This window comes from Rhineura floridana, chromosome 6, assembly GCF_030035675.1.
Source record: "Rhineura floridana isolate rRhiFlo1 chromosome 6, rRhiFlo1.hap2, whole genome shotgun sequence".
NCBI lineage: Eukaryota > Metazoa > Chordata > Lepidosauria > Squamata > Rhineuridae > Rhineura > Rhineura floridana.
The window spans coordinates 48,721,216-48,745,287 of NC_084485.1; the positions used below are offsets into that span (position 1 = coordinate 48,721,216).

A 24,072-nucleotide genomic window follows, 5' to 3' on the forward strand; every position below is an offset into this window, starting at 1 on the left:
CCTGCTTAAATAGGTTTAACAGAGCTGACGTGCTTGTCATTATTTCAGCTCTCCTTGGTCCATCCTGATCAGCGGCAAAGGCAATTCCAGTTGTGACCTGGAGATGGCAGCAGAGCCTCCTTTTGTCTCCTTGTTGTGTTTGCTGCCTCAGGGCACCATTTTTGCTTCAGGCAGATGTTGTTCTAGACATTATGCTGCTATATACCTTTTGATGTGTTGGCAGGACTTGCTGTTTTATGGAGCAGTTTTAAGTTGCACTGGAGTAGAGTTGTGAATTCAGTCACTCTGCCACTATAGTGACATAACTCCCCCCCCATCTAGTATATTAGGTTTGTGTGCTTGAGCATTGGAGATTTAAGAAGCTAAATACCAATCCCAAAATAAGGTACAACAACGTTTGTGCAAGAGAGCTTCTTAGCCAGCCTTATACCAGTTTTGCCTTGCATATCCAGGGAGAGCATGCACAGTTGCCTTGGAAACATCAGCAGACTATATTTACCAATTGTAGAGAACAAGGTTTGAATCCCTCTGGACGCTGCTTTTCCAGCACCACATGAATAACTAGCTTTATTGAATTATTCCAGGTGTTAGACCTGTAGTAATATCAGCTCTGAAAAAGAGTGTGTTAGAGACATGAATCTAATTACCAGTACTGGCATATGCACTTAGGAAGTGGGAAGGGTTTTGTTAATTCCTTCTGGGAGAATTGACAATGCTTATAGGCTCCAGCGGTAATCCTGTACAAAGCATAGAAGCTGTGTATATGAATCTGCCTAATATGAAACTTAATGTTAGCTTCTCTACTGGGCTATCAAAAAGGCAACTGGCACTCAAACACTATTGAATAAAAGGTGAGGAATGACAGAGCAGCTCATTTGAGAATTGCCAGTTTAATTGATGCTTGAAGGGTTTATACAGTAAAAGAAACTGCTACTTTTTTAGCAGGGCATCAAGCTTGCAGTAACTTGGACTACCTACTTGTCAGTGCATTGTTGTTGTTCTTGCTGCCTGCACTTCACCAATAGCTCTCAGGGCGAGTTACAAAATCTAAAATACAATATTAAAAAGAGTTAAAACACATTTCAATCATACGAATAGGGTGGGTTCCGAAAACACCTCTCAGGAACTGAAGGACAGGGTAAAGAGGTACATCTTCAGCTTTCGCCAAAAACTATATAGTGAAGGTGCCAGATGCTTAGGAGCTACCGCAGAGAAAGCCCTCTCTGGGCCACCATCCTCTGCGCTTCTGAGGGTGCTGGAACTACCAAGAAGGCCCCCTCTGCTCATCTTGACACACAAGAGGGTTTGTAGGGAAGGAGACAGTCTCTGAGGTATTTGGGGCCTAAGTCATTTAAGGCTTTAAACACTAACTTGAGCACCTTGAATTGGGCCCAGAAACAAACTGGCAACCAACATAACTGTTTTAGAACAGGGGTTACTTGAGATTTACAAGGAAAACCAGCCAGTAAACTGGCTGCCACATTTGGACCACTTGAAGTTTCCAAGTCATCTTCAAGGGCAGCCCCACATAGAGCACATTGCAATAATCCAATCTGGAAGTTACCAGAGCACAGAGTATTGTTGTTATCTCTGTCCAAAAGGGACTGTAGCTTGTGAGCCAGCCATAGCTGGAAATAGGCACTCTTAGCCACTGAGACCACCTGAGCCTCCAGTGACAATGCTGGATCGAGGAGTACACCCAACCTACGGACCTGCTCCTTCCATGAGAGTGCAACCCCATCCAGGACAGGCCATCTTTCCACCTCCTGAACTTGAGATTGGAACTTGGAACACCTAACACATCAGTCTTTTCAGCTTCAGTTTGTTGGCCCATATCCAGCCCATCACTGCCTACAGACACCTGCTTAGCACCTCAGCTGCTTCTCCTGAGCTGAGCTTCATTTGCATATTACTTTACTTCAAGACTCCTGATGACTGTTCCCAGCGGCTTCATATAGATGTTAAATAGCATAGGGGACAAGATGGAACTTTGTTTTATTTATTTTTATTTATTAAATTTATGATGTTGGACAGAAGCCTCGCATAACTAATTTCTGGAAATGTCCCTGGAGATAGGAGCAGGACCAGTGAAGTACAGTGCCCCCAGCCCCCACCTCCCTGAGCTGTTCCAATAGGATATCATGGTCAATGGTATCAAAAGCCACTGAGAGATCAAGAAGAATGAGCAGGGTTGCACTCCCCCATCTCTCTTTCGACAAATGTCATCGACCAGGGCGACAAGGCAGTTTCAGTGCCATGACTGGGCCTAAAGCCAGGTTGAAATAGATCCAGATATTCAGTCTCCTTCAAGCATGCCTGAAGTTGGACCGCCACTACCTTCTCAAGCACCTTGGCCCAAAAAGGGATATTTACCACTGAGTGATAGTTATTTATCACTTCTGGGTCCAAGGAGGACTTCTTAAGGAAAGGGTGTATTACCGCCTCCTTCAAGGCAGATGATATTCTACCCTCCTCCAGTGAAGAATTAATCGCTCCCTGGACCCACCCAGTCAACCCCTAGATCTAAGAAGCCAAGATGGGCAAGGATCAAGGGGGCCGGTGATCAGCTGCACTTCTTCAAGCAGCTTGTCCATATCCTCAGGCCTCAGTATTGAGACTGATCCAGTACAGATGGAACGGCCAGTGCTCTGGGAGCATCTACTGGACTTGCTGTTACTGTGGCATCCAAGTCAGTCTGAATTTGAGTAATTTTGTCGCTAAAGTGCCTCCCAAATTGTGACAGCTGGCTTCCGAGGGTGTCACTTGGCCCAAATGACAATAGCCCATGCACCACTCAGGAAAGCTCTGCTGGGCTACATTTAGCTGCAACTAAAACTCAAAGAGATGTGAAGAATTTCCTACCCTTTCTTAAAGTCCCTAGGATCCTTAGAGCCCACAGGTGTCTTCAGTTCAGACACTACCTGTGAGTTGCGGTACCCTTTTCATCACTGAATCCTGTTCTTTTAAATATAGTCTTTGTGGCATAGTGGCCCTTCCCAAGCCTTCCAATCTCTTCTGGCTCCCCACTTTCTCTGTGTCTTCCCTTTGCTTCCACCCTCCTCCTCCTTCTGTGGTAAAGTGCCTCTCCTTTCCCCCCTTCTCTTCTCTGCCATCAGTGCTCCTTGTCTCTCTTCTTTCCCACTCAGCTGCATTCTGCTTACCATCCCTCCCGAGCTTCCTGTCTTCCATCCTTCCTTAACTTAACCCAAGGTTTCCACTTTCCACTCCCCTTGCTTGGGACCAGTCTCTGACATGTTAGCAACTTCCCTTTTATGCTGGTGCCAGCAGCGTCTTGAGGCTCCCCCCCCAGTTGCTCCACTTCCAGCCCACCTTCCAGCTGGGCTGATAAAGGGCAGTGCAGAGACTGCCATGCCATGATCTCCCAAAAGGGAGCTATGTAACATAAACTACTGTGATGTTCACGGACATTAAACTGCTTGCTATTTGTAAGATAAACAATTTGCAAATTAATATCAAAAGTTGCATTTTACAGTGTTCTTAACTCTTAGGCAATTGTGGATTGAGATGCTTCTGAGGGTACCGTTATAAGCCTCCTTAGTAAATCATTCCACCAAAAGGAGACAGAACAAAGAGAAGCTATTAAAGAAATAGCAGCTTTGCAACAATGCCTACACTTTGCATGTTCTGAAGAGTTTAACACCAGGCTTGTGGTGTCTAGGAAACAGACTTATTTGACTTCTTCAAAAATATAAAATATTTTAACATGTGATTTGTGAAATCTGGAAGAGATAAGTAATGAAGAAGATGGAGTGTGATCCTAAAAGAGGCTTTTAGGGGGTGGGTTATTCCATTGCCTTCCATATTTATGCATTGTGTTTTGAAACTTTTAATTCATTTTAGGTTTTTCATATTGGTTTAAATCTTTTTATTGATTGTAAATTGCTTCAGGTTCACAACTACGAAGAAAAGTGACTAATAAATTTAATTCATCATCATCATTTATGTCTAGAGTAAGGTTGATGGACTCTAACTCCCACCAGCCCCAAATGGCATGTCAAAGATGATAGGAGCCGTAGTTCAACAGCATACTGTTGTGCTCATATCCTGCTTGCAGGATTCCCATAGCCACTGTGAGAACAGGATTTTATGCTACAGAGGTGGGAAATCTCTAGCCCACAAGCCCCATTTGGCCCGCCAGGCCATTTTGCCCAAGCCATGCCCATCTACCCTACACATGATGTGATGTGTCATCAGGTGTGGTGCAGGTAAAGTTGCGGCTGCAAAATGCAGGATTGACCCCCCCATCAGCTGAAGCATGGGAAGTTTCATCCCACTGGGACAGTATCTCCCTCCCCCACCCCATGAGCCAGCTTTGATAGGTGGGTGGCCCCTCCCATCTGTCAAAGCCAGCCCTTGGGGGTGGGGGAGATAAAGATCTGGCCCATCAGGCCAAAAAGGTTGCCCATGTCTGATGTACTGGATGGACCATTGGCATGATCCAGCAGGACTGCTCTTATGATATGTTCTTAATGTTCAGGGAAGGGGGCACAGGTTCCTCACTCCTGCCCTAGAAGAAAGGCATATGTAGTTCTCATAGCAACTTGGTTTATGGTTGTGAAGGTAAAGGGATTAATGATTATGTACTTGTTCTGTGCATTTCTCTTAGCTTTGGATACCCTCTGTTTCACAAAACATAAGATACAGCTTATATGTTTTTTATTCTATATAAATGCATTTTGAAATTTATAAATGGCAAGCTGCATCACATACTATAGAGAACTCGGAGAGCAATGGAGTGTCAGAATTGGTTTCTGGTCTGCAGTCATTGAGCTGGATGCCTTGCTGGAGAGATCATTTTTTGTGGTTCAGCCAGGCATAAATAATGTCTTGCTCAGTGTGCCATTGTGAAGGGAAGAGGTGTCTTTCTTTTCAGGAGGCTTGAAGCTCTTCTGTCACTATGTTCAAGTGCCTAGTTCATTCATTTCCATGCTCTAAATTCATTCTGTAAAATCCTGCGATCTCTTTCAATGGTGTAATTTTAATCTCTCTCTCTCTCTCTCTCTCTCTCTCTCTCTCTTTTAGCAGGAGCACTTTGTTGTTTCAAAGCTAACTTTAGTGTTCTCGGGAAACATGGATGAATTGCAAGACGTCCAGTTGACAGAGATCAAGCCCCTCCTGAATGATAAGGTAATGTCTTTGGCTGTGTTTGAGCGTTAGCAAAGCTCTAATTTTGTGTTCTCTGTCAGCTGTGGGTTTTTGTTTTTTTTACTATTCTGTACTCTTTGGTGTTAAGAAACAGAACATAACAATCTGAGAAGCTCTTCTTAATTTTTTTTAAAAGTCCATAGCTTCAATATGACTGAACACAAATTCTTCCCTGGTTTTACTGTTATCCCTGTTTGCCACCTCCATCTTTTGTCTGCCCTTCGGCAGATTTTACATTGCAAACTTCTTGGGATAGGTAATTTTCTTCAGTTGCTGCTTTGTGAAGTGCCATGCGTTGATAATAAAGAGCCTCATGACACCTTAAAAGACATAAGCTTTTTGGATGAGAGTCCACTGCATTCATACATCAATGGCACAGAATAGATAAGAACGGCTCTAAAGGTTGTCTATATACTTTCAAGCCAGTGTCTAATGAAATCTGCAAAGCCAGTGGAGGGTTTTCACTGGTCAGGAAGGGTAAACAGCTTCCATGCCTTGCATAGTTCCTTGCCCCTCCCTATGAGTAGCATAAGCAGAATACGTTATGCAAAGTAATAATACATATACACAGTATCTTTCTACCCAAAGGTGTCTAATGTGAGTGGAAAGGCACTTCAGAATTCTTCCAATTTCTCCATTCCTTGACCCTCAAGAGTGGCTTCGGGAGGGGCTGTAGTGCATTACGGGGCTGTAGTGTGGGGAGGAGCCAGAAAAGCCCCATTGTTTGAGTGGAATTCTGCTCACTCTTTTCTGGATCCAGCCTATTAATTGATGGTTTCAGCCTTTCTTTAGTGCATAATTTGAGATATTTCTTTCATTTCAGCTTTAATTTTGAAGAAGTCACTTTGGTTGACATTTCAGCTCCGTGCACTTTCTGGGGTGTGCAAGCACATATGTGTGTATGAATAACATGATCACTCATTCACTTGTCTATGTGGTATATAGTGACAAGCCAATGTTTTCCAGCTATTTCTGGAAAAATCTAGTCCTGCTTCCATGTTCTTCCTTTTTTAGCCTACAGTGTGCCTTGAACATTGTCCATTTTTCCTCAAGCTCTACAGTGTCTTCCTTTTGCACTACTATTTTAACATATTCTTTGTCCCTGCTTCCAGGTGCTAAAAAATACATTTTAAAAATATTTTCTCTTTTAAATGTAGGAGAACTAGGAGTTTTATATAAATGTAGAAAGAAAGCCACAACCAGATCTAGTGATAAACTGCATAGTAGCCAGAGGCTGAATGCATGCATCAAATTCTGTTACCTATTTAAGAAGTAGTAGGGACATAGGAGGCAAACCATTGATTAGTCCATATAGCTCAGTATTTTCTGCATTGACTGACAGTGGCTCTCCAGGTTTTCATAGAGAAATCTTTCCCAGCCCTACATGAAGATTCCAGGAATTGAACCTAGAGCCTTCTGTATGTGAAGCATCTGCTGTACCACTGAGTCACAGCGCCACCGAGTCATAATCTGTACAGATAAGAGAATGTTGGGATGGAAATGATTTTGAAGGATGCCTTTACAGTACATTTGAAAATGAATAGGTGTGCCTATGCTTGAAAGTGTTTGGAAATGATTATATCTGGGACCTATAAATGTGTACATATATGAAATTGTTGCACTGGCATCTCCTATTCTTGACGGTTTGTACCACAACACGTGATATGCTGCTTTCTGACTTCAGCAGTTGGGGGGAGTGGAGGAAAGCTTATTGTAATGACCTCTTTCTGTGCATTTATTTTTACTGATAAGTACAGGAAGCTTCAATTCTGGCTATAGTTTGCTGCAGAGTGATATGCTGGAGCAGTTTTTTCAGAAAACTCATCTGCAGAGCAAGGTTTATTAGACTGTTCTGGAATCTGGGCTATTCATTGGCTCTTATTCTTATTTTGACAGAATTCAGCTCGAAACTTCCAGGACTTTGACTGTCAGGTAAGTGCCTGAAACCAGAGCGGGCATGCACTGTCAGCTTTTTCTTGGAAAACGGCAATGGATTTCTGTCGAGGAGTTACTCATCTGAGTGTATAAAAAAGGAAAGAGAACTTGAAAAACCTATAGGCCACTGGCTCCCATGTACCTTCTGCTTGTTTTTTTGTACCTTTAACAGTTTGTTCAACAGTGTGTGTTGAACAGGACCTGTCTGCCACCAGGTCTTAAGGGTCAGATTCTGGAGCTGATTGCCATGGGCTTATGGACCACTATAAAGCTAAATCACTACAGCTGTGTGTTACCTTTGTAAGATGCAAAAATATTTTGAAGTCCAGCATCTCAGGAACCAGTGAAGTGGGAGAGGCTTGTAATGCTCAATTCTAAAGTGTTATTTTCAATGCTGTAAAAATCCTATATAGGGAGTAGCTAGTTTATTTTAATCTGTGGCCTGGCCTGATATCAGTGGTGTATTGGCCCTGGGTTGTGGGGGGTTGTCGTCTTGTTAGTTTTTTGGGAGGTGGGTCTCAAATGGGTCCCTTCAGCTTCAAGAAGAGTGGGAGGGGGAGTGAGAGGCTGCCGAGAGAGGTTGCTCCTGGCATGCAGTTAATACAGGAGCCTTGGTGGCTGCAAGAAAAATCCAGCCAGCTAGCTGGGAGATGGGCAGAGCAAGGAAGGCAACCAAGATACAGAAGCCGCTTTCTTCCAAAAAAAAAAAGCAGCTTACAGGCTTTGCAATTGCTCTGGAGGACACCGTCCCCTCCTCCTACCCCACTCCCAAATTCATATTCTCTCTAGGAACCTAGTTCAGTTCATTTTAACCCTTAGAAGGCCAAGCCACAGGATGGAGCGCTTCTCTCTGTGCCTCTCAAAGCAGGAGCTGAGGAGTGGACAATATTGCAGTGGCCCAGCTTTGATCGTGCTTTCCCCTCCAATTCGTTTTTTTCCTCCTTGGCTTCTCCTGCTTTGATAGATTCAGAGAGGTAAGACAGGTGGTTCGCCTTCTAAGGGTTAAACTGAACTAGATTCTTAGAGAAGATGCTGGAGTCCTTCAGAGCAAATGCAAGGCTGAAAGCCAATTCCTACTCTATCTCCATACAGAGAGAATAGTGGTTCTGTCTTTCCCAAGTACTGCATTGGTGGCCCTTCTAGGATCTGATGAAGCCCCCCTTCCTTTTGCATTGGGTGAAGGGGATTCCCAGGGACACAGAGGAGGTGCATAGGAGGAACTGCAAGGCAGGAAAGGGATTGCTGCTTCTCTCCCTCTCTCCTTTTAATCTTGGTGGGATTGAGTTTGTACATGCTGAGTCATGAAACTTTTGTATCAAAATTAGATTTTTTCACTATGCACACCATTTTGTATGGTAGCTCCAACTTCACGAACAAACTTATGTTAGAAGAACAATGGATCAGATTCTTTAGGCAGTTTTCCAGCAGCTCCTATGTTTTTTCAGAATATTCTCAAGTTTACCATTTAGCAATGAACCCCCACATGGACTTCTATGACACAGAATAATCTCCAACCAGTCTTCCCCCAACCAGAAGGCCAGTCAGACCCATTACCATTACTATTATTATTAGACAACGGCATCTTGTGTGTGTGGGGGGTGGGGGGTGGGGGTGTGGGGGGGGTGGGGGTGTGGGGGGGGTGGGGGTGTGGGGGGGGTGGGGGTGTGGGGGGGTGGGGGTGTGGGGGGTGTGGGGGTGTGTGGGGGGTGGGGGTGTGTGGGGGGTGGGGTGTGTGGGGTGTGTGTGTGTGTGTGAGAGAGAGAGAGATTGCCACAAACAGGACCAGCAGGACATAGTAGGGTAAGCATGAGGTGATTGGGGGGGGGCAGCAATGGCTCTACTGTACTCTAATTTTGTGCTGTGCCATGTGCCTCCCTGGCAGACTCATTGTGTGCTATGCCACACACCCTGTGGTGGCCATTTTGTGAGTGGTGCCCCTGGCACCAGTCTTAATTTTTCATGCTCTACAACTGAAAGTAATAAGCATAATCTTTAAAATTTAAATATTTTATTCTTATTATGTATTTATTTTCAACTTTTTATTACAAATTCAGTGGGGAGTGGTGGGCGGAAGAGAGGCATGGCCGCAAGGTGACATGGCTGTGAGGGAGTGTGGCATGACTCATGAAGGGATCCTGTACTTCTAAATTTGCCACTATACTACTGCCTGATAGTGCCATGTTTGCACCTGATGTAGAACATGCCACTCTACTCATGGTTTACAAGCTTGTCTTTACAGCTGCCTTGCCAAACAATAAGAGTCTAATGTGAATTTTAACAAACATCTTGTGGCATCTGTGCAATATCTGACTTACCACACTTAAAGGAACTTCGAACTTAAAGGGGAGTAGTAGAAAAAATGAACCTGGTGCAAACCAAGATCTCAACTTCAGGGCTCTCACATCACATATGAATGAACTTGATCATTCTCCTTTACGCTGGCTTGGAGCTCCCTCCGCTTATTCATTTGTTGGACCAGTGTGCTGTTCAGTGTTGCACAAATGTGAATTCAATGCAAGAAACACACAAGGAAACTGCCTGTTCATCCCAGCATTACTCAACACAGCAGGCACAGAGAGACTGAATGCACACTAGATTTGAGAGTTTAGGAAAATTATCCAAGGTGCAAACACTAAGTAATGTAGAACAGAAACTGGTGCATGTGACATGAAGTGAGCGTAAACCAGGCGATGCTTGTTACCTTTTTCTTAATTGTTTAGAGTGGATGAGCAATGAACTTGTGTCCATAGCAACCACTGAACAGGATGTTCCTTACTGTCACTTTTTAAATTTTAGCTTTTCTTAACATTGAGCTATGTCTATTGTATATATATTGATAAAGCTTTATCTTAAGAACTGTTATATGATAGATATGACAACTTCCAAGGACTGTCTATCTACTTCAGTTGCCTTATGCACATAGCTTAAACACTGTGCATGAATTACAACATATTTAAGAAGGATCATGTGGCCAAGAGTGAATCTTAAAATTTCCCACATCCCTCACTCAGCTGCTTCAGGCTACAGTGATTTTGATAACCTAAAGAGCTGCACAAGTAAGATCTATGCCTTACTGGAAAAGCAAATGTACATGTCTTTGATTGGGCAGTGTCATTCCATGTCTTAACCTAGATGATATCCTTTTGACTTTCTAAGACACAATGCGAATGGTCTGTCATGCCTAGGTCAATTAGAATAGCACCAATTTTCAAAAGGCATGTGGGCACACCATGGTTTAGGAAGAGATGCAGAGGGTCTTGGCAATTAGATAATGGAAAAGAAAGAGGACATGTCTGCACCTAGCTTCAAAGGAAATTTGAGAGGGAAAGAAGAGGACAACTGAGCCAAGCATTGCAACTACATCTTAACCCTTTCAGCCGTCAAATATTGAATCTGCCTGGCTAATCCTCTTTCTCATAGTTAATAGTCACAAGAATCTGGAAATGAATTACATTCTGTGGCATCAGCATCCCAGGCAGCAGCATCTGTCAAACTTCCCTGCAGATTGCTTGTTTAAGTTTGGTCCACTCTACAAAACAGCTGTTAGTGTGCATCTGTTGAACATATATGCTTAGAAGCCTCTGCTAGGTTTAGACCAGCAGGAAATGCCATGAAGCTTGCCTTTGCTTAGTGCGTTGACTTTGAAAATAGGACCAGACCCAGGGAACATTCTGTAGGCACATGAGGCTGCAATCATATCGAAGCTAAGCCATTCTGGGTCTGGTTGTTGTCTGGATATGAGCCCACGTGAAAACCCTGGTTTTGAGTTCCATGAACACAAGATGGCATATAAAAAATTTGGGCAGGGGGGGGAGTTTATGCAAGAATGCTTCAAAAAATCATTGATAGTAGCTATATTAATAGTAGCTATATAGAAGATGTGATCAGTCAGTGTTGAGAGGGCTATTATAGATTAAGGTCAGACAGAACCATTGAGATTATCTGTTGGTCTATTCACCAAGACAATATTGGAGTTGATCTGGAAAGAGATTTCAGCTTGCAACAAACACTTGACAGAAGGAGTCAGTTTCATTTCCACTTTGTCTAGGCTCCATGTCTCTGGCAGAAGCCCCGTTCCCCATAAAAGTGTTTGTCCTTGGCCTTTGAAAAGAATGTATTCATAATTAATGATGCCCTTTTTATCTAAAGTCTTATGATACTGATGTAATAACTGCTTGATTTTTATTTTCCTCGGATGACCCTTTAATGTATTAAGTGTGATTTCCAGTTTAGTATTTGCTTACAAATTATGGTTCTAGATGCAGACTTTGGTAATCCATAGGTGCTAGCGTGGGCAAGTGGCAATTGTTATGGATGGGTAGATAAGTGAAAACACCCCTTTCTGGATGCAATCAAGGTTCTCCAGGCTGGAAAGAGCACCATATAAGTGTTATAGCTGACACACTGTCTTGACTCTGAGTCTAGAAGATGCAGGAAGCAGAGCCACAATAAGCAGCACATATCACCTGGGAGCCTAATTGAGATTTGTTTCTCCTGGCCCAGTAGAGTCAGGAGAAGTAACAATGTTTATACCGTTTCTTATTCCCTGGCTGGAAACAGCATTGAGGAATTATAGTTGCTTGGCCTGTTCTGTCCCGACTGGACAGAAGAAAATGTCTTCAATGGCGTGTTTCCACTTGAAGATGCTTATTATGTATGAAGCTGAGAACCTGTCAACTCATATTTGTATTGTATGGAGTAGCTTTGACTTCTAATGACAATTCAATGCATCTGGGTTTGTGTAACATAATTACTAATATGTCGAACAAGAAGTGCAGCTAGCATGGTGCTTGTCCTTATAATATTGCAACTGGAACTTGCAACAAAATGTGGCAGTGGATCCTATCTCCTAAATGGAGTGGTCCCATTCAGATTTCTAGTAAAGAGGAAAGCACAAAAGCAGGACTGCAGCTGAACGTCAAAAAGACTAAAGTAATGACAACAGAAGATTTATGTAACTTTACAGTTGACAATGAGGACACTGAACTTGTCAAGGATTATATATACCTTGGCACAGTCATTAACCAGAATGGTGACAATAGTCAAGAAATCACAAGAAGGCTGGGACTGGGGAGGGCAGCTCTGAGAGAACTAGAAAAGGTCCTCAAAGGCAGAGATGTATCACTGAACGCCAAAGTCAGGATCATTCAGACCATGGTATTCCCGATATCTATGTATGGATGTGAAAGTTGGACAATGAAAAAGGCGGATAAGAGAAAAATCAACTCATTTGAAATGTGGTGTTGGAGAAGAGCTTTGTGGATACCATGGACTGCAAAAAAGACAAATAACTGGGTGTTAGAACAAATTAAACCAGAACTATCACTAGAAGCTAAAATGATGAAACTGAGGTTATCATACTTTGGACACATAATGAGAAGACATGACTCATTAGAAAAGATAACAATGCTGGAAAAAACAGAGGGGAGTAGAAAAAGAGGAAGGCCAAACAAGAGATGGATTGATTCCATAAAGGAAGCCACCGACCTGAACTTACAAGATCTGAACTGGGTGGTTCATGACAGATGCTCTTGGAGGTTGCTGATTCATAGGCTCACCATAAGTCGAAGTCAACTTGGAGGCACATAACAACAACATTCCTTCCAGGCAGGATATTTTGCTTTTCAGCCTCATCTATCAGCTTCATTTTTCTTTTCTTACAGTCTGTGGCTGCTGAGTGTGCTTGGTCCTCACTGGGCTATGTTTGGGTTCCCTCCTCTAAAAGATGCTTTATACTTATAAAAATGATGGTCTTTCCCAAGCATGAGGATACCTTGCTCTTCTTTTCCAGTGGCTCCATTTTGCCTACATTTCTTTTGGCATTTATTACTGGAGTTTGCTGTTGGAGGGAGTGGATTGAGGGTTTTTTTATTGCAGTTTAGACTTATTCTCAAGTCCTTGCTCTCATAGTATATGGGCCAGACCAGAAATTGGTATCATGTAAGGTGGCAAAAGAAGAAGGCAATGGTAAACCACCTTTGAATACCACTTACCATGAAAACCCTATTCATAGGGTTGCCATAAGTCAGAATCGACTTGAAGGCAGTCCATTTCCATTTTCCAAGGTGGCAAAACCTCACTGTACTTTTTTGAAAGGAATATGTCTCTGGATCATATTTTCATGTGATAGCCTGTTCTGACTTGTTTCTTAAAAGCGTTGGATGATCTACCACCTTGGCCCCCAGTTACAACACACGATATTGGGACACTGATATTATCTCTGAAAGCTGGGAAAGCTCCAGGAGAGGACATGCTTCCCCCTGAATTTTTTACCCAAAATTTGTCCTGGTGGGAACCCCTCCTAGCTTCTCTATTCACGCACATAAACAACACGGGAAATATTCCGCAGGGCTGGTTAACCAGCATCGTGGTACCAATTTTTAAAAAAGGTAATCCTGCAAATCCAGCAAATTACCGTCCTATAAGCCTCCTAAATGTATCTTTAAAGCTGTACAGCCGATTTCTGTTAAATAAATTAATGGACTGGGACGAGACTGAAACAATAATACACGATGCACAAGCTGGCTTTAGACCCAAAAAGTGCACTATCGACCAAGCATTTATTTTACAACATCTATTAAGAAATACCAGTTCAAAAGCCTCTTCATCTTTATACATCGCCTTTATAGATTTCTCGGCGGCTTTTGATACAATAGATAGAGAGCTGCTTTGGCGAAAATTGGCCCGTACTAACATAGACCAAAGATTGCTATGGTTGATCAGGGCCCTTTACCAATCTAATGTCATCCAAGTTCGACAAGGGATCAAAGGCATCTTGTCAACGAAAATCCCCGTATTCAGAGGAGTAAAGCAGGGGTGCCTATTAGCTCCATTTTTGTTCAATTTTTTTATAAATGACATAGTGGATGCATTATCATCTCCCTCCTTCTTCCCACCCTCTATTGGAATAGAAAAAATCTCCATCCTCCTATACGCTGATGACGTGGTTTTATGTTCTCAAACCAAAATAGGCCTTAAAAGAATGCTACATAAATTGGAAGAGTATTGTCAGTCCCAGAAACTTAAGATAAACCATTCTAAATCAAAGGTCATGGTGAGTGGAAAACATATGAAAGCAAAGAATTCCTGGTCACTAAACGGGGTCCCAATAGAGCAGGTTAATTCCTATAAATATCTCGGCATATTGCTGACAAATAACCATTCCTGGACCCCACAGTTAAAAGCAGTGACCACAGCAGGCGCACGCGCCCTAGGTATAGCCAAAAAGTTTTTTTACACGCGAGGGGGCCAATTGATTCCCCCTATGATTAAAATATTAAAGGCTAAAATCCTAGCTAAAATACTATACGGCGCAGAACTATGGGGCCCAGCCGCTAGATCCACCTTGGAGCCCACCCAGAACGCCTTTATGAGGATAGTGTTAGGCCTCCCCCCGGGCACTCCGGCTGCCCACATGAGAGCTGAACTGGGACTCCCCTCAGTAAGGGCACGTATAGATATGGCATACCTACAATACTGGCTTCGAATTCTTAATATGAATAATACATCTATGACTAAGAAATGTTGGCAGGTACAAATGGCGAAGGGAGGTTGGGCGAAGGAATATCAATCAGTTCTCATAAAATACGACCTTACATTAGATAAACTTTTAGACTTAAGCAAAATGGCTCTCCGCAATTGGATTTATGAATGTGATGCAGCCCAGGTCTGAGCCTCAATTGTGATGGCCCGGTTTTCAACATGGTACCCTCATATTAAACTTAATCACACGTTAGCAAATTATTTAGACTCACTTGACAGAGCCCACATTAGAAGAGCCTTTACAGCTCTGCGCTTTCAAGTTATGTCATCGGCCTATTTGTAAGGCAGATATCGAGGCATACCAGTGGCTCAACGTCTATGCATCTTTGGATGCATGGCAATAGAGGACATTACACACTACATACTCCATTGCCCACTTTATGACAATCCTAGGCGGAAATTTTTATCCACTTTTTTAAACCTTTTAATGCCTTATTCAGATAGGGAAAAGATTATAATGCTTTTATTGGATGAATGTAATTATGTATCACTAGCGGTTGCCAATTTTGCCATGGCAGCACAAAAAATGAGAGATTCCTATGTTAAGAGTGTCTCCCCCATGAATGAGTCACCCAAAGAAATGTAAATTGTAAGGTGATACGTATCAATGTATGTTTGTATGTTTTAACATGTATTCTTGCACATGGCCCATGGCTAAGCATGCAATAAAGATTATTTATTATTATTATGACTTGTTTCTTAAGCTTTTTATGACATCAAAATGGCCAAAGACATCTTGTTCTAACTTTATTAATTTAAGCTATAATGTGTGAACAAAGTGCATTGGAAAGCTAATGAATTCTCTTACAAATAGCTAGTTGCAATAATGACGTTATCCATTACTGTTTTTGTGGTACAAGCCATAAGTCAAGAAAAAGGTTAATTTTTTTATAGCAGTTTTGGAGTTGTTGTCATGCAAGTGTGTGCATTCCTGTCAACTGCCAAACTGCTCATGCATATCCAATGGACTTACTTGCACTGCTATGTTCAAACTACAGTCATGTAGCAATCAGAAAAAGTCAGATGTAGACATCACAGTTGAACCTGTGGAGTCAGAAAATTACTGCAATGGTTACTAACATTAAAATTAAATTCAATAAAAGATTAAATATTAGCAGTTGTGAAATGATATTTTGACATTTGCAAATAACATGCATACTGAACTGTTGATGAACTTGCAAAACTATTAGATGTTTCTTTGCAATAACATTAAGTTACCTGTTATCCATACTTTGGGTAAAATTACATAAAACATGGATGTACTCAAATGTGTCTAACTATGGTATATCAAAATTAGTTTATTCATGCTATGGCTTGTTGGAAAGGTAAAAGTGTACCTTACAATTATCTAATATACTTTAAGTGCATATCTGGATCAGGTAAAGTGTCATATGAGATCTTGTACCACAAAAATGGTAATGGATAATGTTATTGTTACAATTCGTTATCTGTAAGAGAATTAGCTTTCCAATGCAGTTTTAAATTTTAAAATCTGACACTTTATTCACACATTACAACTTAAATTAGAAAAGTTAGGAAAGATGGCTAGTTAGAAAAAGATGGCTTTAGCCAACTTGATGATGTCATAAAAAGCTTAAGTGACCAGTCAGAACAGGCTAGCACATGAAAATACAATCCACCTTTCAAAAAGTCACAATGAAGTTTTGCCACCTTACATGATACCAATATGTCAATTTTCAGCTCTTGACCCATGGACTATCAAGGTACTCTAACCCAGCTCAGATTATGTAAACTTTTCAAGATCTTTTTATCCCTGTGCACACCCAAAATATGAGGATATAGCAACTTGTCCTACTACCTGAGCAGATGATAAAACTATATCTAGGGGTTATCTGTGGATGGACAGATGTTGGTTCATGACCTATGCAGCTAGTAAAACAATGGATGCATTTGTATTATTGTGCCTGCCGTTAAGAGTTTAATGTCTACTGTCTCTGTTCTGAGATTACTGCCAGTGATATATTTAATCTGCCTCAATCGCTGTGTCATATTCCAGTGCTCCTTGTGCTTGTTTAGTGTGAAGGTTGTTTCCAGTCTTAAATGATAGCTCAGACAAATTACTTGCAGCAAACCTTATTATGAAGCATCTTGAAAGCCCTGAGCTTGAAGTGATCAAAGATTAACATTAAATGTTTAGATTCTAATACCATCCACAGTACAGGGTTGGAAGAAGCAAGGTTACCAGAAATTTCACACTGGTGCTGATGAATTTCATTTGTCAAGTTCCCTCCAGTGCTATCATCTGAAAATATGGTGCTTTCTCTTGAAAATGTGAAATATTTCATGTCCTAGAAACTCTTCTCTGTAGCAGTGATGCCAAGTAAGTGATATACTGGAAAGTGTATCTAAAATAACTGAATTATGAAATATAAATCTCTGTATGGATCAGCTGAGACATTTTCATGTGGTAGAGTAACACCAGCTTGGTAGTTAAAACTTCTAGTAACATGCCTAACTTCCATTGATTCCAATCCATCAGTATTCTTTTGAGTACATCTATTGTGTTGCGTCATTGTTGGATTTTGGAAGAAAGGAAAATTAATATGCTAACAGAAAAGCCAGATGTATTTTAACATATTAATGACTCAGAATTTTAGAGGCTTCTGGGTGGAATAATTGTAGTCTTGTTGTTATGTGCCTCCAAGTGAACTACGACTTATGGCGACCCTATGAATCGGTGACCTCCAAGAGCATCTGTCATGAACCACCCCGTTCAGATCTTGTAAGTTCAGGTCGGTGGCTTCCTTTATGGCGTCGATCCATCTCTTGTTTGGCCTTCCTTTTTCTACTCCCTTCTGTTTTTCCCAACATTATTATCTTTTCTAATGAGTCATGTCTTCTCATTATGTGTCCAAAGTATGATAACCTCAGTTTCATCATTTTAGCTTCTAGTGATAGTTCTGGTTTAATTTGTTCTAACACCCAATTATTTGTCTTTTTTGCAGTCCATGGTATCAGCAAAGCTCTTCTCCAACACCACATTTCAAATGAGTTGAAATTGTAGTCTACTGATGTGCATTTTAATTGCTTTAAAGTGTGTTTTTCCAACCATAAATGGGGTTGACAGTACATGACAAAATTATACAAAGCTGAGGATCAGACTTCCTTGTTTCTTTCTGAGAGCTTTAAATATTTATGCAGATTTCTCAAGGGACCAGTGAAATTGATATTACCATAAACCTTTGTAGAGATCAGTTCTCTTCTCATGTGGTACATTCAAAGACAAATACTACCAGTCAATTAGTTAGGAGCAATCTTTTTCAGCCAGTTCCATAACCCTATAGAGTGGCTAAATTTTTTCAGGCCAGGGGCCATATTTGTATACTACCTTATCATAAAATCAGGGCAGTGTACAACATTAAAACAAAAAACCATTAAAAATTAAACCAGTACAAAGTCCTGTTGGCATAAAATGTCTGTAAGAGATGTCTGAAGGTCAAAAGCAAGAGTGTCTGCTGAATCTCTGCTGGAAGAGTGTTCCATGGCATGGAACCAGTGACACTAAGTGCCTGAATTCTAGCTGAGGCTAATTGAACCTCTATAATACAAGGGATAACTAACAACAACACTCCAAATGATCTCAGTGATTGAACTGGAATATAAGAACTTAGGCATCCTTAGGTTATTCTGCACCCAAGTTGTTCATGGCTTTGTATATCAACACAAGAATTTTGATTCCTCTGAGGGCTGTGTGTCAAAGCTGGTATGGCTAAAGTGTAGAAGGATATGTGGTGAGAACTGCAGTTCTCAAGGCTACATTCCAAAAAGGTTTTCCACTGGGTATTCTGACTTTTAAAAAAAAAAAAATTCAGTATTCAACCCATCTGAAATGTGCTGTTGGCGGAGAGCTTTGCAGATATCATGGACCACAAAAAACAAATAATTGGGTGTTAGAACAAATTAAACCAGAACTATCATTAGAAGCTAAAATGATGAAACTGAGGTTATTATACTTGGGACACATAATGAGAAGACATGATTCACTAAAAAAGACAATCATGCTGGGAAAAACAGAAGGGAATAGAAAAAGAGGAAGGCCAAACAAGATGCATTGATTCCATGAAGGAAGCCACAGACCTGAACTTACAAGATCTGAAAGAGTGATTTATAACAGATGCTATTGGAAGTTGCTGATTCGTAGGGTCGCCATAAGTCATAACTGACTTGAAGACACATACCAACAACAACATATTACATTCAGTAATCCAAAAATTCAGTAAGAAAATATTTTTAAAGGATACCTTTTGGGGAGGCCTCTCAGGGCACAAAACATTTTGATTGCAGTATCACATCAGAGGTCTGTGAAGGCAGTCAGTAAAAAAAGCAGATCACTATTTTTTTAAAAAAACTTTAAAATCGACAGACATTACAGTAGGGGATCCCTGGGAGTGCTTAATTAAAAATTAAAATGAAATAAATCATTTATTAGTCTTGGGGAGCCACAACAACATGGGGGGTGGGATACATGGGTTACCAGCCCCTAGTTTAAGGAGATTGTGCTTAAGCATGGGAAAGGGTGAAGATAGTTATGACCACACTAAAATATTCCTGTCTAGTGCTCTTGCCTTGCCAGTTACTGATTTTGCAAGGAAATACATGATCCCAGGAAGGCAAAAAGAGTATCTGTGAAAGTCCTGACAATGTAACATCTATAACCTTTCTATATAAATTGATTACATTATGTAACATCACCAACAGTGTTTCAGAGTAGTTACCTTCAGTATTTAGTGATAAGAGTGACAACCCTGACTTTCCAGGGACATCTAAAGCTGCTGGGAGGAGGGGATGTCTCATTCTCCAAATTGCTTCAAAATGCATGTTTCTTGTTTCAAGAGACCTACTGGCTGCTATTTTCAGAAATTGAAGGACTTCTTGGCAATAATGTCTTTTATTTCTTTCCTCCTGCTAACATCTGTAGTAGTTTGCATGTAATAGTAGGAGAGGTGTAGTTCTAGGTGCCTCATCTGTCAAGGTGAATGACTATCAGGACGTTTGCCCTTCCCCCAACCAGGTGCACCTCTATTCTCCCAGGGCAGCTGGGAAAGGATAATTGGTGCTTTGAGAGGCCTGCCTTCTTCCCATAGAAGCAGTTCTGCCATGAATGAAACTTGGGAAGGATGTTAAGACAGGGACTAGTGAAGATCTAGCTAGCCTTCCCCAATCTGGGAAACACCAGCCCCTCCAGATATTTTTCGACTACAACTCTCGTCATCCTTGACCATTGGCCGTGCCAACTGAGATTGATCTGATTGGAGGCCAACAACTTCTGGGGGGCATCAGATGGGGGAAAGCTGACTGAAGGCTTCTGGAGTGAGGGCATTCAGAAAAATAATATCTGGGTGCTGGTTATTTATGACTGAGGGTTTGTGCTCCTCAAGACTTTGCAGGCAGTGTTCATGGTCTGTATGTACTGATCTATATTGATTCATCATTAAGTTTTGCTCCTTAATGCAGCAAACTGAAATAAAGGAAAAGGCAAGGCTACTTTTTTCATGTCTGTCTCCCACTGGCCATGATTCTGCTTTGAGTTCTTAGTGTCTTTCCCCTGCTGTCCACTAGGTCTCTCTCTCTCTGTTTTGTTTCCATAACTCCTCATCTGTGCCTAGCACTATTCTTCAGTCAGACACCTAGATGGCACATGTAACTTAATCTGTTCAGATGTAAATTAACTGAATAATAGGTATCTGTAAGCAACATTTTGTCGGGCCTAGGGCCCACATGCAACATGGGCCCTGTCCCATTATGAATGTACTACACATGCTAAGTAATGAAAGAATAACACTGAAAAACATTTTTTTCAGAAAGCCACTCATGAAAAACCTCAGTTTTAGAATTTGTGTCTCAATAGACCTAATAGTAACTTACCTTACAGTACTTTTGTAAGGTGGTAATATATGCAAACTGTTTTGAACACTGCCAAGTGCTAAGTATTATTGGCTAGTACTGATCACCACCCTTAATGGCACGCATATCCTTTTGTTCTAGTTACTCACTGATATTAGTTACTAGAGTAAAACAATATAACTACCACTCTTTTATACTGTCCCCTTCTGTGTCATCTTTGGATGCTAATGCGGCTGGTAACCAGTTTCTCTGGATGCTGATGGCATGGTCTTTCTATTGGCTGTTTGAGGGAGAATTTGGATTCTCTATCTGCATCATTTACAGCAAAGTTAGTTGTGTGGCACAATATGGCCTACCTGAAAATGTGCTGTAAACTTTAATGTGCAGATTTATCTTTTCATCCTTGCATGGGAATGTCCCATTGCTCAGGGAGGGAGCTTACTTGTGAATAGACATTCGTAGGGCTGCACTGTAAATAAACATCTTTCTAGGACTTATCCTTTCTAGTCTTCCAAACCTCCTTTCCAGATTAAATGGATTCCACTTTGATCTGACTTTGATGAAAGAGATTCTCCCTTCCTAGTTGCCCTGGTTCCAGTTTCTCTTCTAAGAGTAGCATTTTGTTCAGACTAAGGCTTCAATCCAGCACACACTTACCTGGGAGTAAGTCCCATTGAACCCAATGGAGCTTACTTCTGAGTATACACATATTGGATTGCAGCCTAACCTGCTTTTTTTACTCTCCAATAGTTTTGAAATCTATATTTCACTCTATAAAGGATGCAAGGATTGGAGAATTAATACATGCTTGCTTTACGGATGCCTTCTGGCCTAATGTGTATAAGACTACTTCCCAAAACCAGCTTCACCTAAGAAGTGTTTTACTGATTTCATAGTGGTGTCAAGCTTTTTGTGCACTGTGTGCTATGGAGAAGAGCAGGGTTCATCTCATTCTCCTTCAGCAATCAGTTGTGATTGTCTAAAAATTGATGTAAAAGACAACATAAGACCGAACAAAGTTAAAAGGGGAAATAGGGATGTGTGCAAACACATCTGCTGACTGGACTGTGTCCTTGGGTGCGTGCTGTGTGTTTGAGGACTTTTACATCATTAGATTGCATATTTTATCTCCTGGCAATGCTTGGATTTCACAAAGCATCACTCTTAATTTACACCTTTATCTATTTATACATAATACCATAGAAACCAGTGCCTGTTTGCATAGACTGGTGTTTTTCTATTAATATTTCTGCTCTGTGTGGATATGAATCCTTTAGTTCAGTGTGCTAGTTTTAAATCTGAGCTTCTCACTTAACAAAATATAACTTTGTTGCTGCAAAGCAGTAAATACTTACACTGCCATGTTAATGTGAATTTTTTTTTACATTTATATCCTGCATTTCCCCCCAAGGAACTCAAGATGGCATGCATTATTCTACCCCTCCCAGTTTTATCCTTGCAACAACCCTATGAGGTAGTTTAGGCTGAGGGATAGTGACTGTCCCAAGGTCACCCAGTGAGCTTCATGATTGCATAGGTGGGATTGTAACCCTAGTCTCTCAGGTCCCAGTCTGATATTCTATTCACTACATCAAACTGAATCTGAGAATAGATTTTTTTAAAAGCAGGTCAGGTGAACTGGCAATTTACCATTCATTTCCTTTACCAGTTGAGAGTCTGAGGAAAACCTACAAATGTAGAGGACTAAAACAATATACTGTAAGGAACATAAGCAATATTGTCCCTGTTCAATCTTGTTGAGCGCTTTGATCAATAGATTGTAAATTTTACCCTTTTCTCCCTTGAATAGTGATTGGTTCCATTGCATCGCAGTCATTCCTTGCTGATGAGGAGCCAAAGATGATGTCTGCAGAACTCTTTGTTTAAATGCTTTTTAAAGCCAAATGAGCTAAAGAGGACTTAAAGCCGGCTGAAATCAATTGAGTCTGGAGTGTGCTAAGTGTCTGGTACTAAGATGAATTTGTTCTGATACGTTGTTCTTAAAAGCTTGGATAATTTTCAGAGAGAAGACACAGTATCAAATGGGGCATAATAACTAATTATTTTATGGGGTAGTTCTGTTTTTGTTTGGGTAAATGCAGGGGTGGGTAACTGAATCCCTTGATGGGCCATTTCAACACATGGGCAAGGCCTCCCTACCTGTCAATCACCTGACATCAGTATGGCATCAGGTGACACAGTAAGCCATGTTAAAAAGGAAAATCCAAGCCTAGCCAAACAAGACTTGATGTTATTGCCAAAAAGTCAATAGGCACTGATTCAGGAGTCTGCTGAGGAACTCAGTAGCATAGCCAATCTCAGTTGGCTGGCTCTCACCACCTGTCGGCTGACTGGTGATGACAGCAAGCCTCCTTGCCAATGCACAATCAGGAGTGCACTTTAAGGTTCCTGAATGGCCACTGGTAGCTACATCTCCATCTGTCCCTCACCTGCTATCACATATGTCAGGTATGGGGCAGGTGAGCATAGTTTAGGGCCAATGCCCTAAATTTGGCCCACCCCTAATTAGGCCCACGGACCAGAAGTTCCCCACCTTTGGGTAAATGGATATCTTTCTTGCTGCCTCCTTTGCAAGCCTGACAGCTTGTTTGTTAAAATTGCTTTGCCTTAAAACTACAGGTTGCTTTCTGACACACTGTCAGTATCCTCTCAGTTGACATGGGGTTTTGTATCCTTTCCAGACCCATTATTCCATCCTGATTGCCGGGATACTCTTGATTTCTGCATCATCAAAATTGGCCAACATGTCTTCAGGTTTTTTTCTGCAACCATCTTCTCTTAAAAATGGAAGCAGGGTTTCCATGATAGATGCCATACCATCACAATCATGCAGTTTTTCATTGCCCTGTTCATGAGTGACATGAGCTGTCCCTTGTATTATGCTGTAACTCTAAAGAAGCTGATAAGGTCACCCCCCCACCAGTTTTACAATGCAGAAACATCCATACATGCTGAGATCATGGAATGCATACTAACTGACAGACAGGATTTTGAACTGTGTTCTCAGAGTTTATAGGCTAACACTCTCTGCAGGCTTCCTGCCTTAGGCTGTAATCCAATACATGTCTACTCAGACGTAAGCTGCATTGGGTTCAGTGGGACTTACTCCCAGGTAAGTGTTTTAGATTGCAGCCTTAGTCCCTGAAATGACCTGTTTCTTAAATGGTTTTTTGCATACTTGACTCCAGGACAAAATATATTTTTAATCCCCTTGTACTTCTTTTGCACACATGTCAAACTTGCTTAATATTTTTCATACCAGAAATAGGAAAAATTGTGAGACTGTGTGCACACATGTTCAGAACTAGGAAACTACTATTGATGTGCTTCTTAAATTCTTTCTGATAAATCTTTTGCTCTTCTTAATTAAACCTCCTTATCTTTAAAAACAACTGTGGAGGTGTAATACTCTGCAGTCTGTGCAGCCTACAGCAGATAATGTGTAACTTGTTTCTTCCCTATTCCCCTGCATAGCAGACACCAGCTTGCTCACTCTTCAAATGTGAAAGCAGACGTCAGAGCTGCTCTTGACGGCTCGTGTGG

The 24,072-nt window shown here is 41.3% G+C and overlaps 1 protein-coding gene across 5 annotated transcripts in view; it reads left to right on the forward strand.

Moving 5' to 3' along the window:
- The window catches only part of NDRG3 (NDRG family member 3), a 63,148-nt gene that overhangs the window by 18,821 nt on the left and 20,255 nt on the right, over nt 1-24,072 (forward strand). The window contains exons 2-3 of one of the 5 annotated variants that reach the window (XM_061631721.1): nt 5,044-5,148; nt 7,063-7,098. In XM_061631721.1, coding sequence (XP_061487705.1) covers nt 5,092-5,148; nt 7,063-7,098 — 93 coding nt within the window. In that variant the 5' untranslated portion in view covers nt 5,044-5,091. Of the gene's footprint in view, nt 1-5,043; nt 5,149-7,062; nt 7,099-22,336; nt 22,476-24,072 lie in introns of those variants that run through there. The other 4 variants (XM_061631722.1, XM_061631725.1, XM_061631723.1 and 1 more) reach the window with 4 other exon arrangements.